General features: G+C 38.7%; 1 protein-coding gene and 1 long non-coding RNA gene across 3 annotated transcripts in view; one reads left to right on the plus strand and one right to left on the minus strand.

Moving 5' to 3' along the window:
• RPAP3 (RNA polymerase II associated protein 3) overlaps window positions 1–14688 on the minus strand; it is a 40955-nt gene extending 26267 nt beyond the window's left edge. Inside the window, exons 1-5 of the mRNA XM_045801203.2 lie at window positions 14610–14688; window positions 11324–11507; window positions 10201–10341; window positions 7190–7312; window positions 6259–6386 (exon numbers count right to left, since the gene is read on the minus strand). Of these exons, the coding sequence (XP_045657159.2) occupies window positions 6259–6386; window positions 7190–7312; window positions 10201–10341; window positions 11324–11476 (545 nt within the window). The 5' untranslated portion in view covers window positions 11477–11507; window positions 14610–14688. The remainder of the gene's footprint in view (window positions 1–6258; window positions 6387–7189; window positions 7313–10200; window positions 10342–11323; window positions 11508–14609) is intronic.
• A 57-nt stretch (window positions 14689–14745) lies between these two features.
• The window catches only part of LOC123794813 (uncharacterized), a 29751-nt gene continuing 22671 nt past the window's right edge, over window positions 14746–21825 (plus strand). For both annotated transcript variants that reach the window (XR_006780250.2, XR_006780251.2), the window contains exons 1-3: window positions 14746–15024; window positions 15968–16239; window positions 17451–17531. This is a non-coding gene — a long non-coding RNA (uncharacterized LOC123794813). The remainder of the gene's footprint in view (window positions 15025–15967; window positions 16240–17450; window positions 17532–21825) is intronic.

Below are 21825 nucleotides of genomic sequence, written 5' to 3' on the forward strand. Positions count from 1 at the left end.
GCACGTCCCTGAAGTTTGGAGTTTTAAAAGTCAGCAGGCTTGGCTGGGACAGAACCCAAAGTGTACTGCACTGCTCCAGGCAGGCAAGCAACCTGGAGACAGACAGTGTGAAAACAGCGACCCGAAAACCCCCTGAGAAACTGCTTGCTCTTCTGGGAGTGCTTCCCTGAGAGCAGCAAGTATGGAGACCCCTCTCCGGGGACAAAGGAGCCATTCCCCACTCCCTGCCCTTAGCATAAACCAACTTCAGTAAACAGTACAGCACCAATACTGGCTGCCTAACCTGCTTACACCAAGTCCCGGCCCCCTGTGCTCCACTGGTACTGCTCTTCTCAGGCAAGCGTGCCTAAGTTCCAGCATAGCAGGCCCCTTCCCCAGAAGACCAGCAGAAACCCCCCCACGCACCGTGTCTACTGAGCAGAGAGTTCTGCAGGGCTTCAGTTCTGGTGGGGTAGTAGCATCAGGTTTCATGGAACAAGCAGACCGGAGCACACCTACTAAACACTTGCCACACTCTGGCCAAGGTTCAAACTCTGTCCACAGCAGGCAAGGAGAACCTCTGCAGATGACTGAACTGGGATAGAGGAGCCAAAGCACAGAAGCAAAGTGCACGTCGCACACACCAGACACTCTCTGAGTGCCACACCCTGGACACTATATGACCTCTTCTCCATAAAGCCACTACTCTCAGGAGCAAGAAACGTAACAGGCTTTTCTAATACACAGAAGACAGAGACAAAATGCCAACACAGAGGAATTCATCCCAAAAGAGAACGAGAAAAGGTCATGGCCAGAGAGCTAATCAAAACAGATATAAGTAATACATCTGATGGAGAATAAAAAGCAAAAATCGAGGATACTCCCTGGGCTTGAGAAAAGTATAGAAGACGTCAGGGAGACCCTTACCACAGAGATAAAAGAGTTAAAAAACAATCAGAATGAAAAATGCAATAACTGAGATTTGAAACAGACTGGATGTAATGACCCCAAAGATGGAAGAGGCAGAGGAACAAATAAGTGATACAGAAGATAGAATAATGGAAAATAATGAAGCTGAACCAAAGAGAGAAAGAAGAATTAGGGATCATGAGAATAGACTTAGGGAAGTCGGTGACTCCATCACACATAATAACATTCGTATCACAGGAGTCCCAGATAAAGAAAAGGAGGCAGAAGATAATTATTTGAGTAAATAATCACTGAAAACTTCCATAATCTGGGGAAGGAAAGACATCTGAATCCAGGAGGCACAGAGAACTCCTATCAGAATCAACAGAAACGGGCCAACACCAAGACATACATTGTAGTTAAATTTGCAAAACACAGTGAGAAAGAAAAAATCCTAAAAGCAGCAAGACAAAAGAAGTCCCTAACTTATAAGAAAAGACCCATAAGGCTAGCTAGAGATCCCTCCACAAAAACTTTGCAAGCCAGAAAGGCGTGGCATGATATATTCAATGTGCTGAATGGGAAATATATGCAGCCAAGAATATTCTATCCAGCAAGGCTGTCATTCAGAATAGGAGAAACAAAGAGTTTCCTAGACAAACAGAAACTCAAGGAGTTCATGACCACTAAAGCAGCCCTGGAAGAAATACTAAAGGGGACTCTGAGTGGGAAAGAAAGACCAAAAGTGACAAACACTAGAAAATCTCCAGAAACAACAACAGAATCATAAAATGACACTAAATTCATATCTATCACTAATTACTCTGAATGTAAATGGATTAAATGCTCCAATCAAAAGACACAAGGTACCAGAATGGATTAAAAAGAAAACAAGACCCATCTATATGCTGCTTACAAGAGACTCATTTTAGACCTAAAGATACCTGCAGATTGAAAGTGAGGGGTGGAGAAACATTTTTCATGCAAATGGAAGTCAGAAGAAAGCTGGAGTAGCCATACTTACATCAAACAAACTAGATTTTACACCAAACACTGTAACAAGAGATGAAGGGCACTATATCATAATAAAGTGAACTATCCAACACGAAGATCTAACAATTGTAAATATTTATGCCCCCAACACGGGAGCACCCAAATATATAAAATAATTAATAACATAAAGGAACTCATTGATAATAATACAATAAGAGAAGGGGAATTTAACATCCTACTTACAGCAATGGACAGATCATCTAAGCAGAAAATCAACAAGGAAACAATGGCTTTGAGTGACACATGGACCAGATGGACTTAACAGATATACACAGAACATCTGATCCTAAAGCAGAATACACGTTCTTTTCAAATTCACATGGAACATTCTCCAGAACAGATTACATACTAGGTCACATATCAGGCCTCAACAAGTACAAAAAGACTGAGATCATACCATGCATATTTTCTGACCACAACCCTACGAAACTTGAAGTCAACCACAAGAAAACATTTGGAAGGAGCACAAATACATGCAGGTTATAAACAACATCCTACTGACGAATGAATGGATCAACCAGGAAATCACAGAAGAAATAAGAGAATACACGAAAACAAATAAAAATGAAAATATGACGGTCCAAAACTTTTGTGATACAGCAAAAGCAGTCCTAAGAGGAAAGTATATAGCAATGCAGACAGACCTTAAAAAGCAAGAAAAATCTCAAACACACAAGCTAACCTTACACCTAGAAAGGAGCTAGAAAAAGAACAACAAACAAAACTTAAAGACAGCAGAACAAGGGAAATAATAAAGATTAGAGCAGGAATAAATGATATAGAAACAAACAAACAAAAAACAGATCAATGAAACCAGGAGCTGGTTCTTTGAAAGAATTAATAAAATTGATAAACCCCTAGCTAGACTTATCAAAAAGAAAAGAGAAAGGACCCAAATAAATAAAATCACAAATGAGAGAGGAGACATTTACAACCAAGACCACAGAAACACGAACAATTAAAAGAGCATATTATGAAAAATTACATGCCAACAAACTGGACAACCTGGAAGAAGTGGATAATTCCCCAGAAACATATAAACTACCAAAACTGAAACAGGAAGAAACAAAAAACTTGAACAGACTGATAACCAGGAAAGAAATTGAATCAGTAATCAAAAATCTTCCAACAAACAAAAGTCCAGGGCTGGATGTCTTCACAGGGAAATTTTACCGAACAGTTAAAGAAAAGTTAATACCTATTCTTCTCAAACTGTTCCAAAAAACAGAAATGAAAGGAAAACTTCCAAATTCATTCTGTGAAGCCAGCATTATCCTGATTCCAAAACCAAAGAGTCCACCAAAAAAGAGAACCACAGGCCAGTAACTCTGAAGACCATGGATGCAAAAATTCTCAACAAAATACTAGCAAATCAAATCTAACAGTACACTAAAGGATCATTCACCATAATCGAGTGGGATTTATTCCTGGGCTGCAAGGGTGATTCGATATTTGCAAATCAATCGACGTGATACACCACATTAATAGAAGAAAGGATAAGAACCATATGATCCTCTCAATAGATGCAGAAAAAACATTTGACAAAGTACAACATCCATTCATGATAAAATCCCTTGACAAAGTAGGAATAGAGGGAATATACCTCAACATCACAAAGACCATACATAAAAAACCCACAGCAAATATCACCCTCAATGAGGAAAAACTAGAGCTTTTCCTCTACAGTCAGGACCAAGACAGGGATATTCACTCTCACCCGTTATTAACATAGCACTGGAAGTCCTAGCCTCAACAATCAGACAACAAAAAGAAATAAAAGGCATCCGAATCAACAGGGAAGAAGTCAAATGTTCACTTCTGCAGATGACATGATACTCTATATAGAAAACCTAAAAGATTCCACAAAAATTGCAATTCAGTAGTCACAGGATACAAAATCAACGTACGGAATACTGTTGTATTTCTATACACCAATAATGAGGTAGCAGAAAGAGAAATCAAGGAATTATTTGCACCAAAACCCATTAAGGCACCTAGCAATAAACCTAACCAAAGAGGTGAAAGATCTGTACTCTGAAAAGTGCAGAACACTTACGAAAGAAATGGAAGAGCACACAAAGAAATGGAAAAACATTCCATGCTCATGGATTGGAAAAACAAATACTGTTAAATGTCTATACCACCCAAAGCAATTCACACATTTAATGCCATCAAAATATTCAAAATACCATCATCATTTTTCAGAGCTAAAACGAACAATCCTAAAATCTGTATGGACCCACAAAAGACCCCGAACAGCCAAGGCAATCTTGAAAAAGAAAAGCAAAGCTGGAGGCATCACAATTCCAGACTTCAGGCTATATGTCAAAGCTAGTCATCAAGACACGATGGTACTGGTATAAAAACAGACAGATCAATGCAACACAACAGAAAACTCAGAAATGGATTCACAATTCTATGGTCAATTAATCTTTTACAAAGCAGAAAAGAATAGACAATGGAAAAAAACAGTCTCTTCAACAAATGGTGCTGGGAAAACTGGACAGTAACATGAAAAAATGAAAACTGGGTCACTTTCTTACACCATACACAAAAATAAAGTCAAAATGGATGAAAGACCTAAATGTGAGACAGGAAACCATCAAATTCCTAGAGGAGAACACACACAGTAACCTCTCTGGCACTGGCTGTAGCAACTTCTTACTAGATACATCTCCAGACGCAAGGGAAACAAAAGCAAAAATAAACTATAGGGACTTCATCAAAACAAAAAGCTTCTGCACAGCGAAGGAAACCATCTACAGAATTAAAAGGCAACCCACAGAATGGGAGAAGATATTTGCAAATGACATATCTGATAAAGGGTTAGTAGTCAAAATCTATAAAGAACTTATCAAACTCAACACCAAAAAAACAAATAATCCAGTTAAGAAAAGGGCAGAAGACATGAGTAGACATTTCTCCAAAGAAGACATACAAATGGCCAATAGATACATGAAAAGATGCTCATATCACTCATCATCAGAGAAATACAAACCAAAACTACAATGAGATACCACCTCATACCTGTCAGAAGAGCTAACATTAACAACACAGGAAATAACAGTTGTTGGTGAGGATGGGCAGAAAAGGGAACCTCTTACTCTGCTGGTGGGAATGTAAACTGGGGCAGGCACTCTGGAAAACAGTATGGAGGTTCCTCAAAAAGTTAAAAATAGAAGTACCCTACGATCCAGCAATTGCACTACTAGGTATTTACCTAAGGACACAGAAATACTGATTGGAAAAGGTACGTTCCCCCCCAATGTTTATAGCAGCAGCATCAACAATAGCCAAATTACGGGAAGAGCCCAAAAGTCCATCACTGATAAATGGGTAAAGAAGATGAGTGCGCGTGCGCGCGCGCGCGCTGCGCGCGCGCGCGCACACACACACACACACACACACACACACACACACACACACGGAATATTACTCAGTCGTCAAAAAGAATGAAATCTTGTCATCTGCAATGATGTGGGTGGAGCTAGAGTATATTATGCTAAACAAAATCAGTCAGAGAAGGACAAATACCATAGGATTTCACTCATATGCGGAATTTAAGAAACAAATGAACATGGAGGAAAAAAAAGAAAGACAAATCAAGAAGCAGACTCTTAACTACAGACACAAATTGAGGGTTACTGGAGGAGAGGCAGGTGGGGGGGTGGGTTAAGTAGGTGCTGGGCATTAAGGAGGGCACTTGTGACGAGCACTGAGTGTTGCATGCAAGCAATGAATCACTAAATTCTACACTGAAACTAATATTCCACCGTATGTTAACTAACTGGAATTTAAATAAAAATTTGGAGGAAAAAAAAAAAAACGAGCCCATCTCCATTTTCAAGGAAAGAAGAAAGTTATCTTTTTATGATGTATGATTCCCAAATGCTAGTCTGCATGCAAGTGCCAGAATTTGGGACAAGTTTTTACCACTTTATGATGAAAACTGGGAAAAGACAGACCATATAGTAAATTCTTGTAAAGCCAAATTATTTCATTTAAAAGACTGTTCTAAGATTATGTCCTTAATACTGCCAAATAGCCTTTTGTTCAAGAAATTATAATGACAGCAGATGACTGTATGTTTGTTTTACTAGGCTTAGTTATGAGAATAAAAAGTCAGTAACACTAAGAAGAGAGAGAGAGAGAAGAAATATGCATCTAAGTTTCCTCCATGACTTTTCACGACTTAATAACTCATGCCTTTTTATTGCTGAATATTATGTAATTGCCTGGATGTACAAAAGATTTTTAAAAAAAAATCAGTCTCCATACACATATAAAATAGTCAGACACATTACGGGAATCCCTTACTTTTTCAACCTAAAGTATGCTGATGCTCTGTTTGTTGGCAACACAGGATTATACGGATCAGCATCCATGCCTTTGGTGTAGCATTCAATTGCTTCATCATATTTTCCTTGTTTGAAGTATTTATTGCCCTGAAAAAGCACATGAATCAGATATATACTGGCAGAGAATTGCAGAGCCACTTTCTTTCAATATTATGCATCTCTTACTAACTCATTAGCTCTGTGTGCAAGGTTAACAGGAAAGAAAAGAGAATGAAGCAAAATGGTCTTCCGACTAATGCTGAAATTCACTAGATAGTCTGGTATGAGCACAAGCCAAAAAAGCCTTCGTAGAAAAATGAGTAACATACCTAGCATTATATACTTTAGATTGACAATAACCCACAAAAATGTAACAAAAGAAAGGCATCAAAATGAAGTCTAATCTGAAAAGAGTTCCACTTTTTGAAAAGCAATATAATTAGTTTTACAATGAGGCTTTCTGAAGAGGGATGTTTAACATTCCAAAAAGTAACCAAAGATGACCTGTGATACAGAGGAGTGGAATTTAATATGCATGTCAAGATTCACACACTGATTTTAAGTTACTTTAGTCTTCTACAAAAAACCCTAAAAGGACTCTCTGTACAGTCCATGCATAATACTTCATTTAATATTCTTAACAACCCATTGAGGTTTAGTAATAATATTAATCTTATTTTTACAGTTAAGAAAACTGAGGTACAGGAAATTAAAGAACTTGTCACAGGATCTGAACCCATACAATCTGGTTTCAGAGCATATACTTGTAATCAAGTTCTTGATACGGATACAGCCAATAACAACTTAAAGTGTGAACATCCCCCAAACTACACTGAAGAAATACTGGGATCCATACGATTTTCTACATATCCTGCTTACATGAAGGAAACTAATGCTAACCTAAAGAATACCTTTTCTTTTAGAGCAAGAGCCTTTTGTGAATCTACATGAATCCCATCTTCTTCTGACTCTGATTCTTGAGACACAGAATCATGGGTACTCTCTTCTTTATCAAGCTCATCAAGGATACTGTCCTGAAATTATAAGTAGAACAGTGCTCATAATTACATGACCATTAAAATAAAGAAGTCATTAAAAAAAAAAAAGTACACTCAACAGAACTTACATTGTAATGATCTAAGGACCTAAAGGCTTAAGGTTGCTTTCAACCCAAATAACCTCTCATTGTTAGGATTATCTCCAGAGAAAAATGCCCCCTTGTTTAGAAAACCAAGATCCAGACTATTTCAAGAATCTAGCTACGAACTCATGAAGTAAGTAAGCTAAGTCAATAGAGCCTACAAATCCCTCTAAATCACAAACTATTCGTAGTGAGGTATTTACAGCTTGACATAAGCGAAGTTTGGAAATAACGCCAAACTAATGTAATAAACAACCAACAGCCAAGAAAGGTTTTTACTAAAAACCTTTTTTCTTCTTTATTCTCAAAATATGAAAAACTGCCTGTAAAGCACATGAACTCCTAATCCTTACAAAAACCTATGAGGTAAGTATAATTCCCCATGTTTTTTACTGGAAGGAACGAAGACACACAGGTTTATTAACTCAAGATCACTGGGCTAATGAGTGCCCAAGCCAAGATTTGAATCAAGGCAAATCTGCCTCCTCTGAAGAGCTCTCAAGGACTGTGTTAGAGTGTCTCTCAGTGAATTCCAAAAACACAGCCAACTCTACCAAAGAAAATACATAATATGCTAGTCCAACAGTTCCTCATCTCTTTTGGATCACACATTCCTTTCATGGTAATAAATCATCTCATCATATTTATCACATACGATAAAAGAATGGTTTTTATTAAGAGATTTTAAAACCAGTAAGCGTTAAAGTTCATTAAAGCTCATTTAAACAAAAATTTTAATTGTATAAAAAAATCTTTTTTGCCTTTAATACCATACTACTTATGTCAAAAAACCCCAAATCATTGACAAATTAAAAAATAAAATAAAATCTATGCTTGTTTCCTTGAATGAACATTAAAGGATAGACTGAAACTCAGCTACGTGTTTTAGCATGAAGATTCCACAAATACCACCAGCCTACCGACATTAAAGAGCCGAGATTATCCAACGCCGCTACGCTTGCATGTGTAGACCACCACCAGCAGCAGAACACTAAAGCAGCTGCTCAGATCTCAACTAGAGTGGGATGGTAAGTAAACACCTACGTCTTGTATGGATACACTAAAACGACGTCAAGCAACGCAGGGCATCATGATGGCACTGGCCACACAAAGCAGGAGTTCAAAAGTATCTGCTGACTGAGTAAATGACTGTATAGAAAGCACCACTCTCAGCAATGATCTGAGGGTGATGGCTTTCAGGAAAAAGCATTATAAGAACATACCACCTTACGAAAAGGAAAAATCTATATAATGACAGGTAAGGTCACAAAAAATCAAAGTAGACTATATAATACTCAGCAGAGAAAAAATCATGTTCAGAAAGTACTTTCCACAGCAATAAATCCAAGACCTAAAATCGTACTTCTCTTACATCAGGACAATACTGAAGCAGATGGCAAACTATTTAATTGTTAGTGCCAGCTCTATCTTGAGTCAATTATAGCCTTGGTTTCATTAAGAAAAATACAATTAATGTGAAAAACTATTGAGCAATGTCTTCTAAAACTAAATGTATATATAAAATATGTCCTGGCAAATTCCCTCCCGGGTGCTTACATCCATCAAAAGACACATACAAGAATGTTCATAGCAGATTTATTCATAATAGTCCCAAACTGGAAACAACCCAAACTATGTCAATAGGAGAATGGATACACAAACTGTGATATATCCACACAATGGAATTCTAATCAGCAAGGAAAAAGAACAAATTACTGCTACTGTTAATATGGATCAATCTCAGACAATGCCAGCAAACAAAGCTAAACACAAAAGAGTGTGAACATTTATATGAAATTCCAAAACTGGCAAAACTGATCTATAATATTAGAGATCACAATACTGGCTACCTTCGGGAGGTAATCAACTGAAAAGGAAGCCTTCTGGGATGCTGGAAACATCTTATATTTTGATGTGGATCATGGTTTCTCAGGTATATACAGGAGCAAAAATTCAGGGAGCCGTACACTTAAAATTTTTGCACTTCACTGTATGTATACTATAACCTCAAATAAAAATGTTAAACAGACAAGTGCAAATAAAATAATAAACATAAAAATCAGAAGAGTGGTTATCTATGGGGATAGAGGGAAAAAAAGAAGATGGGATAGGGATGCGGTATTTTTGAATTCTAAATGCAGTGGTGGCTACCCAAATCTGTGTGGTAAAATGGCATTGAACTATACATACATTGTACCATATCAATTTCCTGGTTTTGATACTGTACTATAATTAAGGAAGATACAACCACTGGGGTAAATGGGGTAGGGAGTACACAGGACCTCTACATACTATTTTTTTTAATAACTTTTTTTTTTTTAAGATTTTATCTCTTTATTTGACAGAGATAGAGACAGTCAGCGAGAGAGGGAACACAAGCAGGGGGAGTGGGAGAGGAAGAAGCAGGCTCCCAGCGGAGGAGACTGATGTGGGGCTCGATCCCAGAACGCCGGGATCACGCCCTAAGCCAAAGGCAGACGCTTAACGACTGCGCCACCCAGGAGCCCCTACATACTATTTTTGCAGAAAGAAAAAATAGAAAAAAAGAAAAGGATCCTGGCTGTTTTAGCCACTACTCACTGAATGAGGGCTTCAGGAGAAAAAAATAATCTAGTTAATTGAAAAGCAATGTCATTTAATTTGGACTCACACAAAATAATCTATAAGTGAAAGACACAAAGGTAAGAACTTTACATTATTCTTCATTTAACCCATGACTCTTAGCTAACTTCAAGACAATTTTATTCAAATACTAAGAAGCACAGAAGCAAATTAACTTACCACATCAAGTTTTGCCCATGCCTCATAATCATAAGATTTTATCCTGTTTTTTGTGTTTTCATCTTTGGTTTTTTTAGAAGACTCTTTAGGTTTGCCTTGCTTCTTTTTCCTAAAATTCCCATTTCGAATAGGAGGTAAATTCTAGGGATGGGAAAAAATAAACACACAATGTTTAAGCACTGCTCTGTTATTACTCTTTTATATAACTACCAATGTTTAAAACTATCACTAAATTATATTTTCAAGTAAGAAGTACTTTTTATTTTTTAAGTGCTTAAAATACCAATTTACCATCTTCACTTATAACAATTCATGCCTGAAAAGTTTAATTCATTCTTTGACAAATGCTGAATATTGTTTAGTCACAAGGAAAGTATTAGCTAGAAATTTTAATTAGACACATCATTTGCAATCCTAAATTCACGCTTCCGAAACTGGTTTGTCGTCAGCCTTACTACGAGGAATCAGCAGTACAACAGCAAACTGAACTGCCTCCATATCGTTAGTTTGAAAGTTACCCATACTTAAATGCGGTCTTAAGAAAAACGTTTGTAGGGGCGCCTGGGTGGCACAGCGGTTAAGCGTCTGCCTTCGGCTCAGGGCGTGATCCCGGCGTTATGGGATCGAGCCCCACATCAGGCTCCTCCGCTATGAGCCTGCTTCTTCCTCTCCCACTCCCCCTGCTTGTGTTCCCTCTCTCGCTGGCTGTCTCTATCTCTGTCAAATAAATAAATAAAATCTTTAAAAAAAAAAAAGAAAAACGTTTGTAAGTAATCTACATTTTATGCCAATACTGTATGTTGATACCATTAAATATGTAATTGTATACAATCTGTATTATATATATACACACACACCCCTAAATATCGAAGATGCTATTCATTTACCTTAAGAATTATCACGCGGTCTTCCTTTCCGTAACTACTGGCTAAGCCTTAAAATGTCTGAATAGAGTTAATATAATTATTACAAACATTTAAAAAGCAGAATTTTTCAAAATGTTTGACAGGCAGCACATGACTTCAATTTCAGTATTTTCATGAAACATTTTACAAGGTTGCGCTTTGTTTTAAATTAAACAGCTTTGCTGGAAGCTAAAGTGGGATTTAATTAAGAAATTTACCTCTTCAGGAACACCATTCTGTCTTCTTAGTTCCATATCCTTCTGTTTAATATCTTTTTCCCAGTTTTCTAAATCCCTCATAAAGTCCTGTAATTCTTCTGCATTTTGTTTCACTTGTAGTTGTAATTCAATTGCTTTATTTGTCGAAGTCATTATGGTCTGCAGGCTTTTGACCAACCAATCTCTGACAAGAATTAAACAGAATTATTTGGTTTGTTTTTGAAGCAGAGCTAATTAATGATTTTTTTACCACTTCATAAATGGCAAAAAATACGTGCATGGACGAGAGTCTAAAGTGATGCTGAACAAAGAAAACATCAGTATATTATTTTTTAAATGAATCAATGTTTGCTGAATGAACAAATGAAAAATAAACAGACAAGTCTGGGCTTCACTGCAATGCAATATGAATGAAAGGCAATGATGGGGAAATCACTGAAATTAGCAAGTAGCAGACTCTCTGCTCATCTCCAGTTTATAAATTAATCTAATTATCTCCTTTACTCCTTTTCAAAATTTATTGAACTTCTGCTATGTGACAGGTCCTGTAAAAACAAGTAAGACAAGATCCCAGGTCTAGTGGAAAAGGAAACGAAATAATCAAGTACCGAGCCACAAAATACTATGCTAGGCAGGGTTTTTCATCTTGGGGCTATTGACACTTTGTGTTTTGTTTTGTTTTGTTTTGTTTTGTTAAAGATTTTATTTATTTATTCGACAGAGAGAGAGGCAGCGAGAGAGGGAACACAAGCAGGGGGAGTAGGAGAAGGAGAAGCAGGTTTCCCGCCGAGCAGGGAGCCCAATGCGGGGATCGATCCCAGAACGCTGAGATCAGGACCTGACCCGAAGGCAGACGCTTAAGGACTGAGCCACCCAGGCGCCTGGCTATTGACACTTTGGGCCAGATAATTCTCTGTGGTAGAAGGTCTGTCCTATGCATTGTAAGATGGCTGGCATCTTCCAAGTGTGTAGCAGTATTCTCCCTCCCCTCTAGACTGTGACAATCAAAAATGTCTCCAGACATTGTCAGATGTCACCGGGGAGATATAACTCCTGGTTGAGAACTGCGCTAGAGGCACATACAGATGCTGTGGGACTGACCACAAAGGACAGGCATAAATCAGGTGGGTAGGGTGGTGGGTTCAAGGAAAGAGTCCCCAGAGGTGCTATAACTAGCTAGTGATTAACCATGGAGTGGGCACGTGGACTGAAGGACTAAGAAAGAGAATGACGGAAGAGAAGGCTGAGGTGGCTATGGGACAGATCTCAAAATGCCAGGCCTTGAGGTCTGAGAGCTATGAAAGTATCGTGGAGGTAAAATCAAAAGTACCTCATGACTGATTCAACTGAGGAGCTGAGAGCAGAGAAGGACATAAACAATGTCTTAGATTTCCTGCTTGGGAGCCTGGTGAAATTAGCAGTGCCATTTGAGTCACAGATTTGATCTGTGATCTAGAATTGATCACAATTCTAAAAGGAAAAGAGGGGGGCACCTGGCTGGCTCAGCCGGTGGAACATGCCACTCTTGATCTTGGGGTTATGAGTTTGAGCCCCACGTTGGGTGTAGAGATTACTTTTAAAAAAATTTTTTTAACCTTAAAAAAAGAAAGGAAAAGAGGTTTCAGGATTGGAGGACAAGAAGACAAATATTTCAGTTTGGGATATACTGACTCAAGTGCTTATCAGACATCAGGATGACATACCCAGTAGGTAGTTACATAGGGCAGAGATATAAATTTATAAATTTGAGTGTCATTAGCATAAAGGTACAAGTTACAATCATGGATTTGGACCTGCTTAATCACTGCGACTGCTGGGTTGGGTGGGGCGGGGGTGGAGCCTGCAAAACACTACCATTTAGGGAACAAGCCAAGGAGATGCCAATATAGGAAAAACTGGGGAGCAACATCTAGAGAGCTGGGAGGAAAACTGGAGAGTACTGTCACAGAAGAGAATTTTCAAGAATGAGTTCAAGATGAGAGAGGTTGGCAGTGCCTAATGACACAAAGGTTGCATTAGGGGAAAGAAAGTGCACTGTATTTAGTCATATAAAAATTTATTGAAAGTTTTAATGAGATTTAAGGAAAGAATGGAAATAAAATGAGCTGCTGAGTAAATGAGATTATATGGGGATTAGCGTAATTCTGTAATAATCTAAGATTGCTCACAAGTATAGTCTGGTGGAAGAGGACGAACAGAATCAGTGTAAAAGAAGATCTAGGAAAAAGGATGAGTGATGGGGCAGGATGAGTAATGGGGCAAAGTCCGCAAAAAGACAGGAAGGGATTCAACGTTTAAGGTGAGTGGCGAGGGGAGCAGCATGGGAACGAGAGCAGAGATTAGGAAAATCACTTTTCTGATGGTTGCAAATGCAGATAGGTCTTCTGACCCCTTGCCTGCCCTTATAACCTAATAAAGTTTAACCTTCTTTTCAGGCAGTGCCCAAGTTTGATCACGTATGTATATCTCATTTTTAAAAAAACGAAACCAGTATAGTGCTTTCCTGGGGGCTCAAAAATAGGAATAATAATGCAACAAGCCGGGGCGCCTGGGTGGCTCAGTCGTTAAGGCGTCTGCCTTCGGCTCAGGGCGTGATCCCGGCGTTCCGGGATCGAGCCCCACGTCGGGCTCCTCCGCTGGGAGCCTGCTTCTTCCTCTCTCACTCCCCTGCTGTGTTGCCTCTCTCGCTGGCTGTCTCTCTGTCACATAAATAAATAGAATCTTTAAAAAATAATAATAATAATAATGCAGCAAGCCGCTGAAATGCTACAAAGAGTCGAAACCCTTTTTCATTTCACTAATCACCTCTGCTGCTCCCGCAGGTACAATTGCTCCCACGGAACCTACGACGGGGCTAGAGTCGGAGCAGGCAACCAGAAACTTCCAGTGCTGGGGGGTATCGCTTTCATCCTCAGTATCCAGGCGAACACAGCACACCCACGCCGAGAGGGGGGCGGGTATCCCCCCCCTGCAGTTCTCTAGGTAGGGTGGATCTGCGATCGGATCACCGCAAATCGGCCAATACCCTGGGTAGCCGGGGATGGAGGGACAGTCGGCGGAGCAGATCTTCCATACCCTGGCGCGCAGGGCGAGCCCCTTCCGGAACGCTCCCCCGGGACGCCGCTACCCTGGACACCACCGCGCCGCCGCGCCCTCGCCGCCCGCCCTCACGCGTTCCTGCCCTCCGCCTCCCCCGGCACCCACGGCCGCGCGCCCTCTTTGCGCCAGGTCACCCCCAAAGCCTCGTCGGCTATCGCAGCCGGCGATAAAGGCAAAGCCGGCTCACCTCGCTAGGCCGTTACTGCCCGCAGGACCGGTACCCCAGGCCCGCAGCTTCCCACGCCGGGCCCCGCCTTCCCGAGCTTTCCCACAAGTCCCCGCGTGCCCTCGCCCCGCCCCCTGGCTTCCGGACGGAGCGTGCGCAGAAGGTCAGATACTGTGCGCCTTTCTTCTCCCGGTGGAGTTGAAGAATTGACAGGTGTGTTAAAGGCAAATCTGACGCCTTGCCTGTTTCCAACGTGACTAAACTTCACGGGAGATAACCCCAAAACTGCAGAGTCATCCTGACTCGTTCTGATTCCCAAAGTAATAACATCTTGAGTATTAACTTGGAATCCCTTAAAACAATTTTAGCCCGAATATTTGCCTTGCGGGTGTCTGTAGATTACGACCTTTGTAGGCATGACGATCATCCGAGAAAGGTACTGTTTCCAACAGACTGTGTAATCTTGTAACTCTGACAATTGTGCGCGGTTGTTGTTTTTCCCCCCTTTAAGCGCCTCCATTTGGCAAACCAGTTCTTCAGTCTGACTCTTTTCGCCTTTCCAAGTAAACTCTCCTTTTTTAAGTGTATCTACATCTGAGTCTTCCTTGGACGTGTGTCAGTATTAAGATCTGTCTTTAGGGGCGCCTGGGTGGCACAGTCGTTAAGCATCTGCCTTCGGCTCAGGGCGTGATCCCAGCGTTCTGGGATCAAGCCCCACATCAGGCTCCTCCGCTAGGAGCCTGCTTCTTCTTCTCCCACTCCCCCTGCTTGTGTTCTCTCTCTCGCTGGCTGTCTGTCTCTGTCAAATAAATAAATAAAATCTTTAAAAAAAAAAATCTGTCTTTAGATGTGCCCTGGCTTACAACGAAGAAAGAATGTGAAGGTTTTAGTGCTTCTTGCTTCTGCTTAGTGTAAGAGTGAGCTTTCTTTCAATTTCATGACAACTCTAAAATTGTAAAACAAAAATAATGTCAACAGCCCATGAAAACAAACAGAAGCAAACAAACCTATCGGTTTGAAACAACTCAATGATCTCAAACATTAGTCCCAAAATCCAGTTCAGTGGCTCTCAGTTTTGGCTGAGCTTTGGAATCATCTATGGAGCATTAAAACAAAAACAAACAAACAAACAACAATAAAAAAAAAAATAGGGGCACCTGGGTGATTCAGTCCGTCCCACATCAGGCTTCTCCGCTAGGAGCCTGCTTCTTCCTCTCCCACTCCCCCTGCTTGTGTTCCCTCTCTCGCTGGCTGTCCCTCTCTCTGTCAAATAAATAAATAAAATCTTTTAAAAAAAAAAGAATTATTTGAAGTAATAAGCATATTATTTTATTTTTTTATCTCACAACATAATGGTAATGTTATCCCCATTTTACCAGTGAGGAAGCTGATACGAATCATTAAGAAATTTGCCCGTACGGCCAGCAAGTGACAGAGCTTGGTGAGGTACCTGGGCATTCCGGCTTCAAAGCCAGCACCCGTGACCACCATGTTCTCCTGATTCCTTGTCTTGCTCATTTGGCTGTGAGCTCCCCTGAGGAAGGGCGAGATGAGGCCCTGGTCCACCCATCTGCACTCTGTGACTTGCCTGAGATGTTCCTTCATATCTGGCATTCTCCTAGCATCTGTAGCCTACGTAATCTGTTGACAGGTAAGAACTTTCTTAATTTATCTCTTTAGGACCTCCTCCTCCCTCACTGGGTCAACTTCCACAACCGCAGAAGCTGTATCCAGAAGTGTCCTTCCATGTCTTGTGGATGTGGCCTATGGGGCTGGTTAGCAGGGCTGGGGATCACCAGTCTCCTTTTACTGCACCCCATAATCTATGTATAATGCTCCTTCCACACTCTCAAGACTAATTTTCTAGAGAAGTTTTAGGTTTCCAATAAATTGAGATGAAGGTACCAAGATTTCCCATATACCTCCTGCCCCCACACATACATAGCCTCCCTTACTATTAACATCAGTCACCAGAATACTACAATTTTCTACCAAAAATGAACTTACATTGACACATCACAGTCACTCAGAGTCCATAGTTTAACTAAGGGTCGCTCTTGGTGTTGTACAGTGGTTCTGGACAAACTTATAACAACCATGTATCTCCCATTGTACTGTCATACAGAATATTTGCACTGCCCTAAAAAGCCTCCGTGCTCTGCCTATTCATCCCCCCACTATCTGCATCTCGGGCATGATCTTTCCTATTGTTTCCACAGTTTGCCTTTTCCGGAATGTCATATACTTGGAATCATACAGTATGTAGCCTTCTCAGATTGACTTTTTTTCACTTAGTAATATGAATTTAAAATTCCTCCATGTTTTTTCATGGCTTGATAACTCATTTCGTATGAGTCTGAATAGTACTCTGTTGTCTGGATGTACCACGGTTTATCCATTCGCCTACCACATTTTGACAATTATGAGTGCAGCTGCTATAAATATTCACATGGGTGTTATTGTGTGGCCAAAAGTTTTCAAATCCTTTGGGTAGATACCAAGAAGAGTAATTGCCGGATCATATGGTAAGAATACCGTTTTGTTTTGTTTTGTTTTGTTTTGTTTTGTTTTGTTTTGTTTTGTTTTGTTTTGAGAGAGAGAGAGAGAGAGCACGTGCAAGCGCATGGGAGTGGGAGGAGGAGGGGGGACAGGGGGACAGAGAGAAATGTAAGCAGGCTCCATGCCCAGCACAGAGCCCGCACAGGGCTTGATCACACCACCCTGAGATCATGACCAGAGCTAAAATCAAGAGTCAGTTGCTTAACCAACTGAGCCATCCAGGTGCCCCAAGAGTATGTTTTGTTTTGTGAGAAACTGCCAAACTCTCTTCCAATGTAACCGTCCATTTTGCATTCCCACCAGCAATAAAGGAGTGTGCCTGTTGTTTCACATCTCCACCAGCATTTGGTGGTGTCAGTGTTCCAGATTTTGGCCATCTAATAGGTAGGTAGTGCTATCTTGTTATTTTTAATTTGCATTTCCCTGATGAAATATGATGTGGAGCAACTCTTCATATTCTTATTTGCTATCCGTATATCTTCTTTGGTAAGGTGTTTGTTATGGTCCCATATTTTTTTTAACCGAGCTGTTTTCTCATTGTTGAGTTTTAAGTCTTCTTTGTATATTTTAGATAACCGTCTTTTATAGGTGTGTATTTTGCAAATATTTCCTCCTAGTCTGTGACTTATCCACTAATGCTCTTGATGTTGTTTTTCACAGAGCAGATGTTTTTAATTTTAATGAGGTATAACTTACCAACTTTTCTTTCGTGGGTTATGTCTTTGGTGTTGTATCTAAAAAGTCATCACCATACCCAAAGTCATCTAGGTTTTCTCCTATGTTATCTTTTAGGAGTTTCATGGTTTTGTGTTTTATATTTAGGTCTATGATCTATTTTGAGTTAATTTTTGTGAAGGGTGTAAGGCCTGTGTCTAGACTGATTTTTTTACATGTAGATGTCTGGTTATTCCAGAATCTTATTGAAACTAATACTTAGCTCCATTGTATTTCCTTGACTCCTTCATGAAAATCATCGAGTATGCTTCTTTGGGTCTATTTCTGGGCTCTCTATTCTGTTCCATTGAACTATTGGTCTTTTCTTTCACCAACACCACACTGTCTTCATGACTGTAGCTGTATAGTAAGTCTGGAAGTCTGGTTCTTCTCCGATATTGTATTGGCTCTTCTGGGCCTTTTACCTCTCCATATAAAATTTAGAAATGGTTTGTTGACATCTATAAAATAACTTGCTGGAGCTTTGAATGGGATTGAGTTGGGAAGAATTGACATTTTGACAATATTGGGTCTTCCTATCTGTGGACACGGAATATCTTTCCATTTACTTATTTTTACATCTTATTCATGAGAATTTTTTAGTGTTCTTCATAAAGATCTTGTGTATATTTTGTTAGGTTTATACTTAAGTATTTCATTTTGGGGGTTGCTAATGTGAATGGTATTGTGTTTTTCATTTCAAATTCCACTTGTTCATTACTGGCATATAGGAAAGCAACTAACTTTTTATATATTAACCTTGTATCTTTTAACCTTGCTATAATTACTTATTACTCCCAAGAGATTTTTTTGTTGATTCTTACAGATTTTCTACATAGATGATCATGTCATCTGTGAATAAAGACATATTTCCCAATATGCATAACTTTTATTTCCTTTTCTTGCCATATTGCATGCACAAGGACTTCCAGTTCAATGTTGAAAAAGAATAGCGAGAGGGGACATTTTTGCCTGGTACCTGATTTTAGTGGGAAACCTTCAAGTTTCTCAGTATTAAGTATGATGTTAGCTGTAAGTTTTTTGCAGATTATTTTTATCAAGTTGAAGAAGTTTCCTTCTATTCCTAGTTTACTGAGAGTTTTTATTATGAATGGGTGTTGGATTTTGTCAAATGCTTTTTCCACATCTATTGATATGACCATGCAATTTTTCGTTTTTGGTCTGTTGATGTGCTAAATTACATTAATTGATTTTTTAATGTTGAACCAGCTTTGCATACCTGGAATAAATCCCACTTGGCTGTGGTATACAATTCTTTTTATACTTTTTTGGGTTCTACTTACTAATATTTTGTTGAGGATTTTTACGTCTACGTTCATGAGATATATTGGCCTGTAGTTTTCTTTTCTTATAATGCCTTTGTCTGGTTTTGGTATTAGTGTAATGCTGACCTCATAGAATGAGTTAAGAAGCATTCCCTCTTTTTATATCCTCTGAAATAGACTGTAGAAAACTGGGTAAATTTCTTCCTAGCCTATTTGATAGAATTTACCAGGGAACCTATCTGGACTGGTGCTTTCTCTTTTAGAAGGTTATTAATATTATTTATTTACCAGATATAGGCCTATTCAGATCATCTATTTCCTCTTGTGTCTTTCAAGGAATTCATTCATTTCATCTAGTTTTTAAATTTATGAGCATAGAGTTGCTCATAATATTCCTTTATTATCCTTTTAACTTCCACAGAGTCTGCTGTGTTGTTCTTCTCTCATTTTGATATTAGTCATTTATGTCCTCTCCTTTTTTCTTAGTTAGCCTGGCTAGAGGCTTATCAACTTTATTGATCTTTTCAAAGAACTAGTTTTTAATTTTATTTTCTCTATCGATTTCCTGTTTTCAATCTGTTTGATTTCTGCTCCAATTCTTATTATTTTTCTTCTACTTTTCATTTTTCTCTGCTTTTTCTAGTTTCCTAAGGTAGAAACTTAGATGATTGATTTTACATCTCTCTCCTTTTCTAATATATGCATTCAATGCTATAAATTTTCCTCTAAGCATTGTATCTCACACATTTTGATAGGTTGTATTTTCATTTTCATTTAGTTCAAAACATATTAAAATTTGTCTTGAGTTTTTTTCCTTTACTCGTGTTATTTAAAAGCGTGTTGTTTAATGTCCATGTATTTTATGGTTTTCCAGTTCTCTTTTGTTATTGGTGTCTAGTTTAATTCCACTGTGAGCTGACAGCAGACATCGTGGTATTCTGTTATTTTGAATTTGTTAAGCAGTATTTTGTGGCCTGGAATGTGGTTTATCTCGGTGAATGATCCATATGACTTTGAGAAAAATGTACATTCTATCTTATTAGATGAAATAGTCTATAGATGGCAATTATATTCAGTTGATCGATGGTGTGGCTGAGTTTACCTGTATCCTTACTGATTTTCTGCCTACCAGGTCTGTCTGTTTCTGAGAGAAGGATACTGGCATCTCCAACTATGATAGTGGATTCATTTATGTCTTCTTTCTATTTTATCAGTTTTTGCCTCATGTAGTTGCAGGCTGTGTTGTTTGATGCATACATGTTAAGAATCATTACATCTTCTTGGAGAGTTGATCCATTTAACATTATGTAATGCCCTTCTTTTTCCCTGATAACTTTCCTTACTTTGAAGTCTGGTCTGTCTGAAATTAACATAGCTATGCCTGCTTTCTTTTGATTAGTGCTAGCATGGTGTATTTTTCTCTATCCATTTACTTTTCATCTATGTGTATCTTTATATTTAAAGTGGGTTTCTCATAGACAACATATAGTTGGTTCTTGGTTTTGATCCACTATGACGATCTCTTTTTTATTTGTTGCATTTAGACCATTGACATTCAAAGTAACTATTGATGTAGTTGAATTAATATCTGCCATACTCATTACTGTTTTTTATTTGTTACCCTAGGTCTTTGTTCTGATTTTTGTCTTCCATTCATTTTCTGGTTTTTATGCTTTTAATTGAGAATTTCATATGATTCCATTTTTTTCTCCTTTCTTAGCAAATCCATTGTACTTTTTACATTTTTTTTACTTTTTTTACTTCTTTTAGTTATTGTCCTAGAGTTTGCAAAATACATTTACAACATTAATCCTTGTCTACTTTCAAATAACACTATACCACATCATGGGTACTGTGAGTACCTTATGATAACAAAATAATCCTAATTCCTTCTTCTCATCCCTTGTACCTGCTATTCATTTCACTTACATATGAGGATAAATATATATGTATATTTCTGTAATACCTATATGTATATAAGTGTACATAAATATATGTGTACATGTATACATAACATATATAATTGAACACATTATTGCTGTTGTTATTTTGAACAAATTGTTATCTGTTAGATCAATTAGTAACAAGAAAGTAAGCTTTTATTTTACCTTCACTTTTTACCTCTTTGATACCCTCTTTTTTCTCTATGTAGATCTGAGTTTCGGATCTATGTTATTTTCCTTCTCTCCAAATTTTGAAATTTGGAAATTTTGAAAATTTCTTGCAAGGCAGATCTATGGGCAACAAATTCCCTGAATTTTTGTTTATATGAGAAAGTCTTTATTTCTCCTTCCCTTTTGAAGGATAATTTTGCAGGGTACAGAATTCTAGGTTGATGGGTTTTTTCCCTCAACCTTTTTTTTTTTAAGATTTTATTTATTTAATTAGAGAGAGTGTGTTTGCATGAGCAGGGGGGAGGGCAGAGGGAGAGGGAGAGAGAGAATCTCAAGCAGACTCTGTGCTGAGCACAGAGTCTGATGCAGGGCTCAATCTCTTAACCCCAAGATCATGACCTGAGCTGAAATCAAGAGTTGGACACTCAACTGACTGAGCCACCTAGGCACCTTCTCTCAGCATTTTAAATATTTCATGCTATTCTCTTCTTGCTTGCATGGTTTCTGAGCAGAAGTCAGATGTATTTCTTATCTTTGTTCCTCTGTAGGTAAGACTTTTTTTCC

The sequence above is a fragment of the Ursus americanus genome, chromosome 25 (genome assembly GCF_024610735.1).
Source record: "Ursus americanus isolate L20-20 chromosome 25, mUrsAme1.1.p, whole genome shotgun sequence".
Taxonomy (NCBI): domain Eukaryota; kingdom Metazoa; phylum Chordata; class Mammalia; order Carnivora; family Ursidae; genus Ursus; species Ursus americanus.